This window comes from Pituophis catenifer, unplaced genomic scaffold (assembly GCF_029215685.1).
Source record: "Pituophis catenifer annectens isolate HBS135680 unplaced genomic scaffold, rPitCat1.0.hap2 SCAF_1, whole genome shotgun sequence".
Classification (NCBI taxonomy): domain Eukaryota; kingdom Metazoa; phylum Chordata; class Lepidosauria; order Squamata; family Colubridae; genus Pituophis; species Pituophis catenifer.
In genome coordinates this window covers 116,545,312-116,560,296 of record NW_027256881.1, presented here as the reverse complement: position 1 = coordinate 116,560,296, position 14,985 = coordinate 116,545,312, and the positions used below count along the sequence as shown (strand labels likewise).

Genomic DNA, 14,985 nt, shown 5'->3' with positions numbered 1-14,985 from the left:
TTCCACTTATGACTGTATGACTGTAACTTTGTTGCTTGTATCCTTATGATTTATATTGATATTGTTTCCTGATTGCTTATTTGTACCTTATGACTATCATTAAGTGTTGTACCTTATGATTCTTGGTGAATGTATCTTTTCTTTTATGTACACTGAGAGCTTATGCACCGAGACAAATTCCTTGTGTGTCCAATGACACTTGGCCAATAAAGAATTCTATTCTATTCTATTCTTCTAAATTCCTTGTGGTCCCTCAACCCAACAGAAAGTGTGCACCTCTGAAATAAATAACAGTTTGCTATTAAATATTTGTGGGAAGTATGGGTATTAAAAAGCTGGAGTTTAGCATAGGGTAAAAAGGCACAAGTGAATGTGATTTGCAGGCTTTAGAGATAATTACTGAAATTGTAAAGCTAAATCTGATTGACACTATAATTTTTTTTTAATTTTCAAAGTTTTCCTGTTAGCATACCTTTACAAACAGAAATCCCTGTCTAAATCAAATCTCTGACATCTACTAAAGCCTTCACACAATCTAAAAGGAAAATTTCAAGTCAGATAAATTGGTTGTTACCCCATAAGGAAGTCGTAAGCTATGATTAACTCTTCTGTATTACTTCTGCTGACTGATCTTATCCAGGTTTATTGATAAATTCCCCTTGATTTCATTGGAATTTACAATCATCTGTATAGCTAGAGGGCCATTTTTCATCTTACCTTGCATAAATACTACCTTAGGTATGTACGTACTGAACGTCATTCAGACGTAGCAATATATTAACAGCAAAGTCTTCCTGATTACGTCCACACTTAGAAAACCCAGATTATGTAATACATGAGGAAATATTTTATCATCTATATAGTACTAATTCATGGTGTGTGCATGTTCCTTCTAGTAAGTGTTGATGCCTGGCAACTGCCTGAACAAGTTCCTGCAATTTCCTTGGCAAGATTTTTATAAATAGCTTGTCCTTGTTTTCTTCCTTCAGTTGACATATAATGACTGGCCCAAGATAACCAAGCTGGCTTTGTCCCTAAGGCAGGACTAGAACTGTCCCCTTGTTTCTAGCTTGGTATCTTATCCATTACACCAAGCTGGCTCTCTATTTATTTATTTGATTTCTATAGCTGATTTCCATCTCAGCAAGTGACTTTAATTCTTTAGTCTCATTCAAATGCCTGCTTTCATTTATTTTTTGCTCATCATGATTCCTTTTCCTTTTCTCAATATTTTATAAAATATAAATATTTCATCATCATGACTAAATTTCCATTTACTTAATATGCATCTGCTACAAGAATTATACAAAAATTTCCAATATACTTTGCCACTTTTGCTAACTCAGTATATTATTTCTGAATTCCAGCTAAAATATAATCTTCAGATATAATTAGGGGATCTGTTTTAATGAACGAATCCTTCACAAATATACCTTCATAAAAATCACATATTTGGTTCCTGGTGAAGTCAAACTGATAACAGTAGTAGAAACTAGTTTTGAAGCTCAGCAGATGCCCTGCCTTTTTGTAATTCTGAAATATGTTGTTCTGAATGATAACACAGCATTTGCATGTATAGGGATTGGAGACCAAAAGATGAATCAGGCACATCCTTGCTATGTCGCCCTGTCACTTGTCTCAGAAATGGACCAAGAATTGAGGGATGCTCATAAATGATACAGGAGGAATTAGAAAGAAAAAACTTCCGAAATACCTGTGTGTGCATAAGCAATTTAGATTCCTACATAAATGGTTTGGAATAACATCCTCCACCATTCAGCTTATTCCAGAGCTGAATTTCCTGGTACGTACTTAACAAGGCCAGTCTGCAGCAAACTGAAAACTACGACACAGTGACACAAAGGTAGAAGTAATTAACTTGTAATTTGCTACCTAAACCTATACAAACCTAATACAAACCAGTTTATATTATGCTTGAGCAGGGGGCTGGACTAGAAGACCTCCAAGGTCCCTTCCACCTCATTCATTCTATTCTATTCTATGCCACATCTGAATAGATTGCAATTAATTTCTCTGTCCAATTAGTTAAAATGACCTTAATTAACATAGCATAATATTTTTTCAATATGAACTGTTAAAATAAAATTTTTTGACAATTGCCGTCTGTTAAATTCAAGGGCTACCATGATATTGTTGCACACTTATGAAAATTTATTTGGCACAGTGCAATAAAAAGAAAAATGTTTGGCACAAGAATATGTAACAGCACACATGTAAGCATTGTTTAATAAACATTGGCATACAATATTTTTAAAAAAATTCTAAAAGCCAAATGCAATTCAAGGCTTTGGTTTGTTGGCAATTACTTTTATATTAAATCATAGCACAGTGCAAAGTTCTATAATACTGTCTTATAGAGCAGTCTTCAGGGCAATTCAGTCAGAGTGTCACATTTTGGCTGGAAACATTTGTGACAAGTTTTCTTTAAAAGGTGCCTTTATTGAGGTCAAATCCCTATCACTACCTATAGAAAATATACAAACTGGCACCTTGCAATTTCAACAGTGTATTCTACAAAATTAATGTGCCATGGACACGGTAATCAGAAGGTCTGGCAAAACAAAATCCCGCATTACAAAGTGTATTATAAAAATAAATTATGTAGGAAACACCAAACAAAACCAGACAAATATCAATTGGTTTGGACACTTTGCAAAGCATGTTTTTCTTTCTTACCATCTAATTAAAAAAAACAACAACAGCAAACACAGTTTCTTGAGAATTAAAATAAAAGGTGCACACACACACACAAAGAAAAATCAAAATCCAACAGAAGCAGCAAATGTACTTCCACAAGTGATCAGTAGCACGGAGATCAGAATTATAGAGGTGGAACTTTCACAGTCATCAACCCAGAGGTGTGGAGAAGAAGTGCACAAGAATAGCATGGAGTTGATGTGGCTTCTCATCTTGAGTTTATGCGCACCTGATGAATGACGATGCTTTCTAATGGGGAAAGAAGCATAGTAAGCAACAACTGTTACCATGGAAAACATGAAAGCTTATGAGGACCCATACCGCTTTTTTTCTCCATCCCAACATGTTACAGATATTTCAAAGTGGCATATATCAAGATTGCTAGAGTAGAATCTGGAGCACTCCAGAAAGTATTTGTCCTTGTGTTCAGATATTAAAAAAGGGATTATCCATTCCACTTGTGCAAAACAGGGCATCTTCACAGAAGATAGTCAAGTCTTGTTCTCACCTATCATCTCAATGATCAGTAGCAAAAACACTCAGACTTATATACCGCTTTACAGTGCTTTACAGCCCCCTCTAAGCAGTTTACAGAGTTTACCTTCAGCCAGTTAAGATCGAACTCCTGGCAGTGGAACGCAGAGTTAGCCTGCAGTACTGCATTCCAACCACTGTGCCACCATGGCTCATCAACAGAGTAAGGAGAATGTTAGGGAAAAATGAAGAACCACACATTGGTGTGTACATATTACTTGTGCTTAATACGATCAGTATTATGTGGACTTCACATTTATTCTTTGGGTCTTTATCCCATGCACACACAGGAAACTGAAAAGGGACATGATGATTAAGACCCTCTAAATATAGGCAGTGTGTGTAAGGTATTCAGTAATGTCCCAGATAATCACTACTCAAATAAATAGTTGAATACATAAATACATAAAGAATGAATGCTTTTGTTTTCAGCATTTTTTTTTGGGGGGGGGAGGGGGAATCTAAGACCTAGCTTCTTTTCAAAGAATGAAACATTATCTACCTTTGTTGGCCTTGAAAGCAAATTATAATTATAATAAAATATTTAAGATAGCTCTGTGCTTTAATTTGGGGCAAAATGTAGCGCAGAAGAGAGCATGTTGGCTTATCTTTAGTTGAATAAATCCTAAGCCTATGGAGCTTCAAAAGCATAAAATTACTTGGGAAGGGGATGGAGTGAAAGAGTACTGGATTAGGCGACGAATAGGTCAGTCCTACCGAATAACCTGCAATCAGATCACCCTCAGTTGTCCTAAGTCCAGTTTCACAGATGAGTAGCATATTCAAGGAGGAGGGTGGCAAAATGACAGAAAGCGAGGTCCGTTTCCTTTTTTTACTTACAGTCATGTTGGAGTGATCAAGGATGGGCAGGGTATGGTAGGTCTCATTCAAAATTGACCCCCTAAGGAATACTGGGAACTTTGGTAATATTGCCTGAGCAAACTGCCTGAGAGGGGGAAAAAAAAACAATAAGAACAAAACAAAAAGACAGAATGAGTTGGCTATGATGACAAGTCGCACTTAAAATTCAGTCAATGGATTGTGGTCCAGCTCGGAAGATAAGTTTGGTGTTGTCTGAAAAGACAGCCAAGAGAACATCCAAGGGGGCTTTGGGAGAAGAATGTTGCCCTTTCTCTCCTGCAAACATTCCATTCCTCTCTAGAAATACAGAGTTAGGAGGTCTGTATAATCTATGGTGAAGGCAGCAGATTTAAAAAGTCTCTTTTTTGAGCATCTTCATATAATGTTGTCCTAGAGAAACTCCAGAAACAGGAGGAGGCGGCGGCTGGGCTCTAACCACTTTCTCAGTGAAATAACAGGATTGAGCTACTTCTAGAAATCTGACCAGGAAACTTATTTTTGTCCAGCTCTAATTTAAAACTTCAATTTTAGCAATAGGAAGGAAAATAATAGCATTAGCCGCTCTCAGAAAACTCTTTTTTCTTCATGAATACTATTTGATGAAGAAGTTAAAGAAAATATTTATGTATTTTAAAATATATGTTTTCATTCTGAGACTTGACCAATAGGTAAGAAAAAAGGATTCCTTTTCCTTAAGGCTTTCCAATTTCGGTTTATTTATCTTATTTTTGCTTAGGCAGCATATATGTGTGTATGATTTGCTTCAGACTGAGCTGTTAGGATCTAGTAAAATGACTGGATAAAATACATTAGACAAAATATGAATTGGTAGAGATTTTAAACTTGACAACAAAGATACTTATCATAGAATCCCCGGTTTTAACATACGGCTGTGAATGTTAGATCATCAGAAAGAAAAATGTATGCCTTGAAGTGGAGTGTTAGAAAAAGTAATTGAGAATTGCTTGGACCACAAGACTAACAAATTATTCAGTCCTACATGAAGTAAAACAAAGTTGATCATTGGAAGCATTAATAATGAAGCTGAAGCTTGGATATTTTGGACATATAATATAAAGACAAGAATCACTAGAGAAGACACCAAGGCTTGGAAAAATCAATGGCAATTGAAAAAGAGATAAATAAAAGACAAGATGGCTATAAGCAATCACCAAGTATGAGTTTATAGGAATTCAAAGAACCAGTTATTGACAGATAATCCTTGTGTCTGTGGATCATGAAGAATCAGAAGAATTTGAACGACAGCACAACAAGGAATTGAGAAAGTTATTATAGTTAATTTGGCCATGGATCACAGTGAAAATTCAGCATAGTTAACTGTGACTTTCTTTGAAAATTCTGGAAGCAGACCGAGTCTAATTCTTTATAAATGTCAACTGCAATTGACATGAAGTTTATCACTGTCATGATGATATATAAATTTATTGCAGAAGCATTTGCTTTTTTTAAGATGGGGGTTCCTTTTGTAATCTTGTTATCAAATTGAATACTTCTGTGCTAAATATTCATATATTAAATGTTCCTTTATGAAAAGATTCTTACCCTTGCAAAGTAGTAAGTGTTGATGGATGAACCAATAGACATTATTATTATTATTTCAGATTTAATATCTTCAATTCGATTCACAGTTTGGGATTGGTAAAAGTTTAACAGTTCAAGTCCTAATCAAGAACCTAAGAGCTCCTAAGGTAACGTCTGCATAGGCAGTTCCGAGTAAGGTGGTATTATTATTATTGTTGTTGTTGTTACTATTTTGTGCTCTGTTGCAATTTAGGCATAGGTAAATCAAATTTTGGAATTTTTCAAATGTATAGTTTGCAGAAGTGCCTCTTATAGGAAAAAGCTGATTAAATTAACTCCTGGCCAAATCAAAGTGACATCAAGACATCCTGAGATCAAGTTTTAAAATATCTATTCTAAAACATTGCCACTAGATGGCACTACTCTAACCTAATTCAAAAAGCAACCAATTCCCATTATACTTACTTGGAAGCATGAGTCAAAGAAATTCATGACGTTTACTGCCAGGTTTCAAAAAGTAAATGTTGTAATGTATACCCATATTTGCTCTTTATAATTAATATGATGGTGACATGGCTATTGGGCACCCCAATACCAAATCTGAATATCCCAACCATATAAAAACATACTGATTAAATTAAATCTTGGTAGCTCAAAGTTACATTTCTTTTCTCATCTTAAAAAATAATGTTCTGCAGGGCCTGTAGTTTACAGATTTCTCGTCTGCCCCTTTTGTGTTTCAACAACTTTAAAGACCCTTCCCTACAAATGCATCACTGGAGCGTATCACGTTTTGTCACTTCCAGAGGATTAACATAATTTAATCCAAACACACTTCTATTCCTTCTTGCATTGTTGGTTGATGCTTTCCAACCTAGAAGTTCTTAATCATAATGTACACAAAATTCCTACAGTGGAACCTTGTCCAAGTAGTAAGATAGTTTTAACATGAGGTCAACATTTATAATCACAAAATATTAGCTCAAGCTTTTATAAAAGTTCAGTGAAGACTAAAGGAATTACATTTTTTTTTCTGGGGTGGGGGGAGATAACCTTCTGTGAAAATAAGCCCCAAAAGATGACCTCACTGCCAGCAAATGAGAGTTTTGATCATGCTCACAAATGTCAGCAGCTAATAGGCAATAAAAGCAGATAAAAGCTTTCTAAAGCCATGGTTACTATACTAGCTGGTGCCATAAGTCAGTTAAAACATTGGGAAGCAGATAGCGAATGTGACCCTACATTATTATCAAAATGACCTCAAACCCAAGTTAATTTTGAAAAGATATCTAAACTAGCCAACATTACATTTAGTCCCTCATTAAACCATATCTTGAGACTCCTGTGTTATTTTAGTGCTACCAAGGCATTATATGAAGAGCAACACAAAAATGGTCTGGGGTCTCATAGCTACAGAACATTAAGAATTCACTGGATAATACCTGCCATCAATGGATGGTATACAAAACCTATACTTTTAGCAAGCTTTTAGTTTGCTTAAACTTATGGGCCAGTACATATAACTCTAAGTTCTTTCAGGGGAAAGATTATATGCTAGTTTTGTATTCATTGAAAAACTCTGGGATGGCAGGCACCACTTAACTCATTACTACCAGTCTGTCCACATTGGTAGATCTTATTCTAAATTAAATAATGCGTTTCTTTTTTTTCAAAGCTAAAGCATAGCTATATTTTATTTAACAAGCAATATAAAACCAAACCAATTAGTAGTTACTGGTGAGTTGCAAAATCACCATAAAAGAGCTTCAATCTTTTTTTTCCCCAATGTTAAATATTCCACTTATCAACAAGGCCTCATCTGATATCCCACACTATTCCTTGCCTCCATTTAAATACAAATTCCCCCTTTGTTTCACATGGTTGTCAAGAATTTTTTAAAAAATCTATAAATTCGGCAGATGCAAGGAACAGAGCTGCTACCTCAACAATGTATTAAAAACATACCTTTCCTTGGCTCTTATAAATAAGTAGCTGCCATTGATTTCTATGGTCAAAGCATTGACTTGTAAATGTGAATTTAATTCATTCCCTCCCCTTCCCACCCAGCACTGGGTAGCCTAAGCCTAGCTTACCAAAGGTTTCATGAGATGTAATAAGTTTGATAAAAATGAATATATTAATTCATTACATCATATTCAATTTCTTTTTTAAGCCACATTCATTTTAGACTCTATCATTAGGGAATGTTGTACATTTCACAGGTACAACCAACATATTTGATAATAAGGTTTACATCTCTATTGTACTAAAGGAAGGAGGGAGGGAGAGGGAGAGGGGTTTTAATCCTGCAAGCATCCTTATCCTCATATTTTCCCCACAATAACAGTAAGGATATATATGCTTAAGGAAGAACTAGAACTCAGTTTTCTGGTTTCTAACCCAGCACTTTGGCTACTGCACCAGACTGATTCAATATTATGTGAAGTGAAAGCCTCATTGACCAAAGCAATGATTGGCAACTGAAATCAATTATCAATGGACCCATCTGGTGATGACCATGACACATGGAAGTTTGCAAATTAGAATATAAAAAGAATAAATTAACAAACGGAATGCAAGAAACAAAAATGGATATGTTGTGTATCTGTGAAACTAAGAGAAAGGGCTAATACATCTCAATGAAGATAGCTGGAGAAAAATGTAAGAATGCTTGTAGTGAAAGAAGAGGGTTGGTTGGAAACAATAATACCCATATACTTATGTATGCAAATGAGGCCATGCTGTTGACTAAGAACTCAAATGATTTTCAGGAAATGTTAGTTAGGTTATGATGAAAAAGATACTGGTTCAAGGGTGAAATCCAGCAGGTTCTGACAGGTTCTGGAGAACCGGTAGTGGAAATTTTGAGTAGTTCGAAGAACCAGTAGCGGAAATTTTGAGTAGTTTGGAAAACTGGCAAATACCACCTCTGGCTGGCCCCAGAGTAGGGTGGGAATGGGGATTTTGCAATATCTTTCCCCCAGGAGTGGGGAGGGAATGGGGATTTTGCAGTATCCTTCCCCTGGAGTGGGGTGGGAATGGAGATTTTGCAGTCTCCTTCCCCTGCCACGCCCACCAAGCCACACCATGCCCACCAAGCCACGCCCACAGAACTGGTAGTAAAAAAAATTAGATTTCACCACTGCTATGGTTTCACTGATTAATTAATGAAATACTAAATTACTTGTACTTGATGGAAAAAAGTGGAGTGGATTATTGCAAGTAACACATGAATGGTATTCGTCTAGAGTAAATAAATGATTTTATGTCCCTTGGTGGAATGTTTCCAAAAAGGCAAATATTTTAAGATGTGTAAATACTGGCTGAAAAATAATAATTAATATGTGGAAGAATGTTTGTTGAAAGAAACAAAATTCTTCTACCTAAGTTGTTATATGGAAGTGAGGGTTGTGCAAGTAAGGATAAATTTTAAAAGGTAAGTTGAATGGGTAGGAGCTATTTAATAAGCACTTGGGGGTGCTGGATGAATGTGACTTTAACACAAAAGAGTGTGGGCAGTACAGAAGAATTAGGATGAGATGGTTTGGTCACCCACAGAAAATGAGAGACAGGGACTGAATTGCAAAACAAATGTGAGGAGAAAGTGAATGGGTTAAGGCAGTGGTCCCCAACCTTTTTATCGCCGCGGACCAATCAGCCTTTGATAATTTTACCGTGGCCCGCTGAGCGCGCGCAGGGGTGGGGGCTTTGGCCACACGTGCGTACCTGCGCGGGGCTCTCTTCCCTGGAGCCTTTGCGCATGGCCCAGGAGCTTTTGCGCACGGCCCAGGAGCCTTTGCGCTGCAGCGTTCATGTCCCCCGGCCGCTGCGCGGCCCGGTGCCAGGTACTCCACGGCCCGGCACCGGTCCGCGGACCGGGGGTTGGGGACCACTGGGTTAAGGGGAAAAGAGAAATTAAGAACATTGCGGTTGGAATTGATAAGAATCCTCAGAAACAAGAGAGAAGTTTAAACAAGCAGTGGATTTAGTAGAAACAAAGTGAGGTACAGAGAATGCTGTTGGTGTTAACTAAATGTAATTATATCTCTTTTTCATTTTCCCCCTCCTTTCTTGTGTCTTTGTTCCTTGTGCTTACTATTTCTCATTCCTTTTCTGCACTTTGAACAATGTTCCTTGCCCCAAAAGGAAATACTGTGATGTGCATGTACAGTATGTATCATTTTACACTACTATTTCCAACTACAAGAAGTTGGGGGCTGGGAAGTAGGACAGGAAAAGAATTTGGCATTATTTAAGCATGAAAAATCAATAGAAACAATGTTTGTTGTTGTTGTTGTTGTTGTTGTTGTTATAAATCAGAGATTGTGAATTTAAGAAACTGCCACAAAGAATTCAGATGCTTTTGCTGATAAGGTTGCTTGTGAAATCTATTCAACATTTGTAAGCTGGAAGGGCACAACAGTTTCAGCAACCAGAAGAACAGCCTGCCTCCAAGCCCCTCAGAAATCAAATAATGCTCATAGAAGTGCAGAAGTTCAAATTAGGGTTGGTTGTCCAAAGAAAGCAATATTTCTGGAACAGAGTGGAACAGCACAGAACACAAATGCCAACTCTGTGTAGAAACCCTTTACCAATGTAGTTAGGCAATGTAGGAATTTGAGGTTCAATGAATCAGGCATCAGGCTGAGGGGACATCCAAGATATCAGACTCAACTGAAATATCAACATCTCATCTTACTTTTTAAAAAATTGCACTCTCATTGTGATCTACGATATTTTAGACCTCTGTGTAGTTCAGTCCATGAAGAACTGGTTAAATTTTTTTTGCTGCTTTTAATTAATGTATTATTCATCTGGAATTTGAAATATTTGAAAACATTTCAGTACATAAACCTTCTAATGAAGAAGAAAATGTAGCTATCTTCTTCCATAACTTCCTTCCAGTTTGTGAGAGACTTATCGTTTATGGCACCATTTCAGTTATGATTCATTTGTTTATTCATATTTTACTTAGAACCACTGATGGATGGCTACTTTTGTTTTATAGATTGTTCTTTCAAACAACTTAATCTCTTCCCTTCAGATGTTCCCACCAGTCTTCTAATGAACAAATCCATTCATTCTGTTGTAGCCAATATAACCATTTCATTTTTAAATGGTTAGGGTTGCAGGAAGATTAATTTTTATTACATTTCTCTCTAGTCCAGAATCTTAAGAAATCTCTTGCTGAATTTTAACAGATTATCCAATTGGAAGAGAGGGGAAGAAAGGAAGGAATTTGGTATCAAAGTCTTTTCCACCAAAACTAGAAGTTTTTGTTCCATTAGCTTGCTTTTAAGAAAGCTTCCTTCATAACTGAAGTCAGCATATTTTTTTTAGAGATCTCTATTTTTAAAACATGCTTTCAAAAACAAGACCAAAGCACTTCAAAAAATTCAATACAGACAGAAGAAACACAGTCAAGAAAACACCGTCCAAGCCTTTCCCTGTTCTAGACACAGGCCGTGACTCTGATTTAGAATGGCTGGTATTTAACACGGTCTCTACTCCAGTTTGTTTCAGACTCTTGTCAAAAGTTAGAGATTACTGCCTGATTTGTCATTCATTGACCTGAGAAAGAATTTTAAATGATTTTAATGATCCTTCAATTCAGTCTTGCTTGAGAAGGAGGAAAACATTAAAGGCTGGCTCTTTATCAGGTTTTTAGGTCCTACTGAATCACTAACGGGGGTATTTCGCATTGCCAATTTTTATCTGAGAAACATCAGAACTGAAGGAACAAACAATATGCCTTTTCTAATGAGTTGCAATTAAACAGTCAACTCCTTTATGTTTCTGGCAAACCACTCATTTAGATGTCTTGACAGTCTCAAATAGATTACATAACGCACAAAAAATATGTCGTTATAAGAAAACCATTTTATAATTAAGAGGGAGGTGTTTGAACATGTAGCTCCTTTGTAGAAGTGGCTGAACCAGGCTGATCTGTGAGTTTTTAACTCAACTGAGGGGGAAAGGAAGGGATTACTACATTCAGTAGGTAAGACACGCATGCATTAGTTGATGTGACAGCTTCAGCAGGTGTCATTAGTACATGCCAACACTAAAAAAACCACACAAACAGGGCTTATTTCCATGGTAGCAGTAAAACCTGCACAACATACCCCCTGAGACATTGCCCTCAGCCCTTCCCCCCACCAAGGGAGGAAGAGCTATTGGCTGAAGACTTCTTCAGTTCTATTTTCATAGACTGAGTCTCGGCACGAGGCTCGAATTTGGTCTGATTTCCTGATCCAGGGGCCGGCACAATTGGCTTCCCAGCTTTCATACCTTTAGATACAGGGATTCGGGTAGGTGTAGGTCTCTGGGATGACCCATCCTGTCCTGTCTGCAAGACAAAGAGGAGGAAAGCCACAATGTTAGATTTATGTGTGTAATTTGTGCATGTGTATTTGTACACACAACTTCCCTTTCAATCTAGGCTGTGCCAAAATCAACTATCAGCTTCTATGCCTATGGGAGAGTAGAACCTAGCATTCCTGCTCCTAGTTCAACATCTTAATCACTGTGTTATACTGGCTACACCCCCCCCCACACACACACACACCTTTCTATAGCTTCTTATCTAGAAAGAATTTGAGACATATTTTCCATAATAAATAGAGACTCAATTTTCATTGATATACTGTAGCTGGGGGCTCAGCCCAAGAGCAATATAACTTATTTCAACAAGCTGATCAAATCTAATACAAATTAGACAAAGATTGGCAAGATGGTCTCTGCCACTCCCACAAATGGCAATGTACCCTGCTACATTGAAATTAAAACTTTAAACATACCACACGTAATGATATGCTGGGAAATGTGGGGAGATATTAACCCTTTGAGGTAAGCCAGGTCAAGAAACAGAAACCACAAAAACTACTAGAATTCTATTTTTGTCGGGTACAATAACACAATCGTGAAAGACTGAAAAGGGTTTTCCTCTGCCTCCTCTTATACCAGAGAAAATCAAGACAAAATCATCTTGAGTTTCTTTCTCATCCTGTCTTCTTTTCCAGGTTGATGTTTATTTAACTGTTCTTGCATTCTTTCTTCAAGGTGATCTCCATTCAAGGAGAGAAGTTAAACCAATACAAAAAAACACAGCATCAGGATTTTAAAATATTATTGATTCCTGAACTAAAGCAGCATTTAGACTAAACTTTCCCAATCTGGTGCCCTTCTGATGTAATGGGATTATAATTCCCAGAATTCCCTGCTAATATGGCCAAAACAGGTAACTCATCTGGAAATTGTCAGAGAGGTACTTTAGTGACTTTTCTCAAAACTTTCGTATTCCTATTATGATCTAACTCCTTTTGGAATATTCAAAATCCTGGGTGAAAAAAACTCAGATTTTTTTTTCCCAGCGGAGTTCATCTAAGCTGCAGATATATCTATTGTATACCATTTTATCTCATAAAGTTTAGCCTAAAAAAACCTGATGAAATATAGATCAGTTAATACTAGAGATCATAGCTTCCACCAAGGGTGCTAAAATTCCCAGGAAATGCTGGAGAAAGAGAAAAAAAAAATAACTGGAGGAAGCAATGTCCTTAAAGCTGATTGCATCCATTCATTAGAAATAGTGATGGCACCATTACATCTACACAGCACGTTCATTTTATCCAACAAAGAGTTTGTTGCAATTTGCAAACTTGTTAAGAAGGCAAATATAATCTTAACCTTATTTACATTGACAATATGATTCACTGTAAAGTAACAATCATTAATTAGTCTTGTATTCTCCTAGAATCAATATCCCAAACAACTACATTTGAGTATAGGCATTGTTGAAAATGACCAGAGATGTAGCTCAAATCACCTAGTGAGAAAAATAACAGAATAACAGAGTTGGAAAGGACCTTGGAGGAGATCCTACAGATTTCAGACAAATGGGTGTCCAATCTCTTCTTAAAAATCACCAGTGATGGAGCACCCACAACTTCTGGAGGCAAGTGGTTCCACTGGTTGCTCTAAAGTGAATATGATTGTGAGAACCACAGATAAGTCTTTGAGAAGGAACTAATTGGTTGTTTTGGAGCCTGAACATGAAATATTTGTTTGAACTTTGTAGCAACTTTTCATCTTCTACATTCCAGCCTAGAAAAGTAAATTTAGTAGAAAGAACAAAACTGCCTTTACAAACTTTCAAGCATCACGAAATACCCAGAACTCAGATTTGAAATATTTCAAATAACAACAATCATCACAATAACAATAATAATCTGCTATATTTCTATTGCATGAAGTTAATTCCATATGGAAACAAGCTTGCCTAATACTTCATTAACCTGAACCTCATTTATCAGATATCTGAATGGTTATTCTCAGAGGCAAGATTTTAAAAAGAGAGAAAGAGAGAGAAAGCAAAAATTTAAAACTGGATTAGCCAGCCCTCCAATCAAAATACCAGACGAAAAAAAAAGGAAGCTTTGCTGATGCTAATTAGTGCTCTAGAGCAAAGTATCCTAAAAAGCATGTGCAGAATCTTTCTGGCAGCTTAATCATTAATAGCTACAGTTCAGCAACTTCTCTGCCTGAGCACTCCGGCTGGCCAAGATCAAAGACTCCCGTTTCTGGTCTACTGGCAAGACACGCTGGGAGTATGCAATAGTGGTAAGAGGATAGGGTTGGGGAACTCGGGTTTGGGAATGTCAGCTATGTAAGTTCATTACTCTGAGCTTAGTCTACTTCAGAGCATTGTTGGGAGGCTAAAACACCATTCTTGGCTTCATTCCCTCCTAATGCCTAATGCCTAACCTTCCAGCATTCTAGGAGAAAGGGGGCATTGGGATGATACCAATATATGAAATTACCCTCCATATGGCAGGACAGGGCTGGCCGCCCTTCAGCCATGGGTTACCGGTAGCTCCCAGCCTACCCAGGAAAGAGGAGAATCCAGTCATTGCTACTAAACCAATCATTGTTACTGAGGAAGGGGTCCAACATCCCACTTCCAAATAATGGGAATTAATCAAAAGGCCTGATTGCCTTTCTAATCTTTCTCCACCAGAGCTAAAAGGTAGAGAAAGCTCTGTCTGTACTGAGTGCTCATGAAGAGAGAGTTGGTGGGAGGAACAACAGACCCCCCCACTTCTGCTGTCACACCTCCAATGTGAGATCCGGGAGCAAAGGAGACATTCTACCTAGGATGTAGCAGAAACAACATGGGAAGAAAAGGAAAGAAAATGTGTCTTTTGCATGCTAGTTCTTCTGGCACCAAAAGCACACACACACACACACACACACACACACACACACACACAGAGAGAGAGAGAGAGAGAGAGAGAGAGAGAGAGAGAGAGAGAGAGAGAGAGTAATTGA

The 14,985-nt window shown here is 37.2% G+C and overlaps 1 protein-coding gene across 4 annotated transcripts in view; it reads right to left on the bottom strand.

Annotated features, from left to right (window-relative positions):
• Window positions 1-2,154: 2,154 nt before the first annotated feature.
• The window catches only part of FILIP1 (filamin A interacting protein 1), a 93,160-nt gene continuing 80,329 nt past the window's right edge, over window positions 2,155-14,985 (bottom strand). Inside the window, exons 6-8 of one of the 4 annotated variants that reach the window (XM_070932899.1) lie at window positions 11,947-12,004; window positions 4,093-4,198; window positions 2,155-2,967 (exon numbers count right to left, since the gene is read on the bottom strand). In XM_070932899.1, coding sequence (XP_070789000.1) covers window positions 4,140-4,198; window positions 11,947-12,004 — 117 coding nt within the window. In that variant the 3' untranslated portion in view covers window positions 2,155-2,967; window positions 4,093-4,139. Of the gene's footprint in view, window positions 2,968-4,092; window positions 4,199-11,780; window positions 12,005-14,985 lie in introns of those variants that run through there. The other 3 variants (XM_070932897.1, XM_070932901.1, XM_070932898.1) reach the window with 3 other exon arrangements.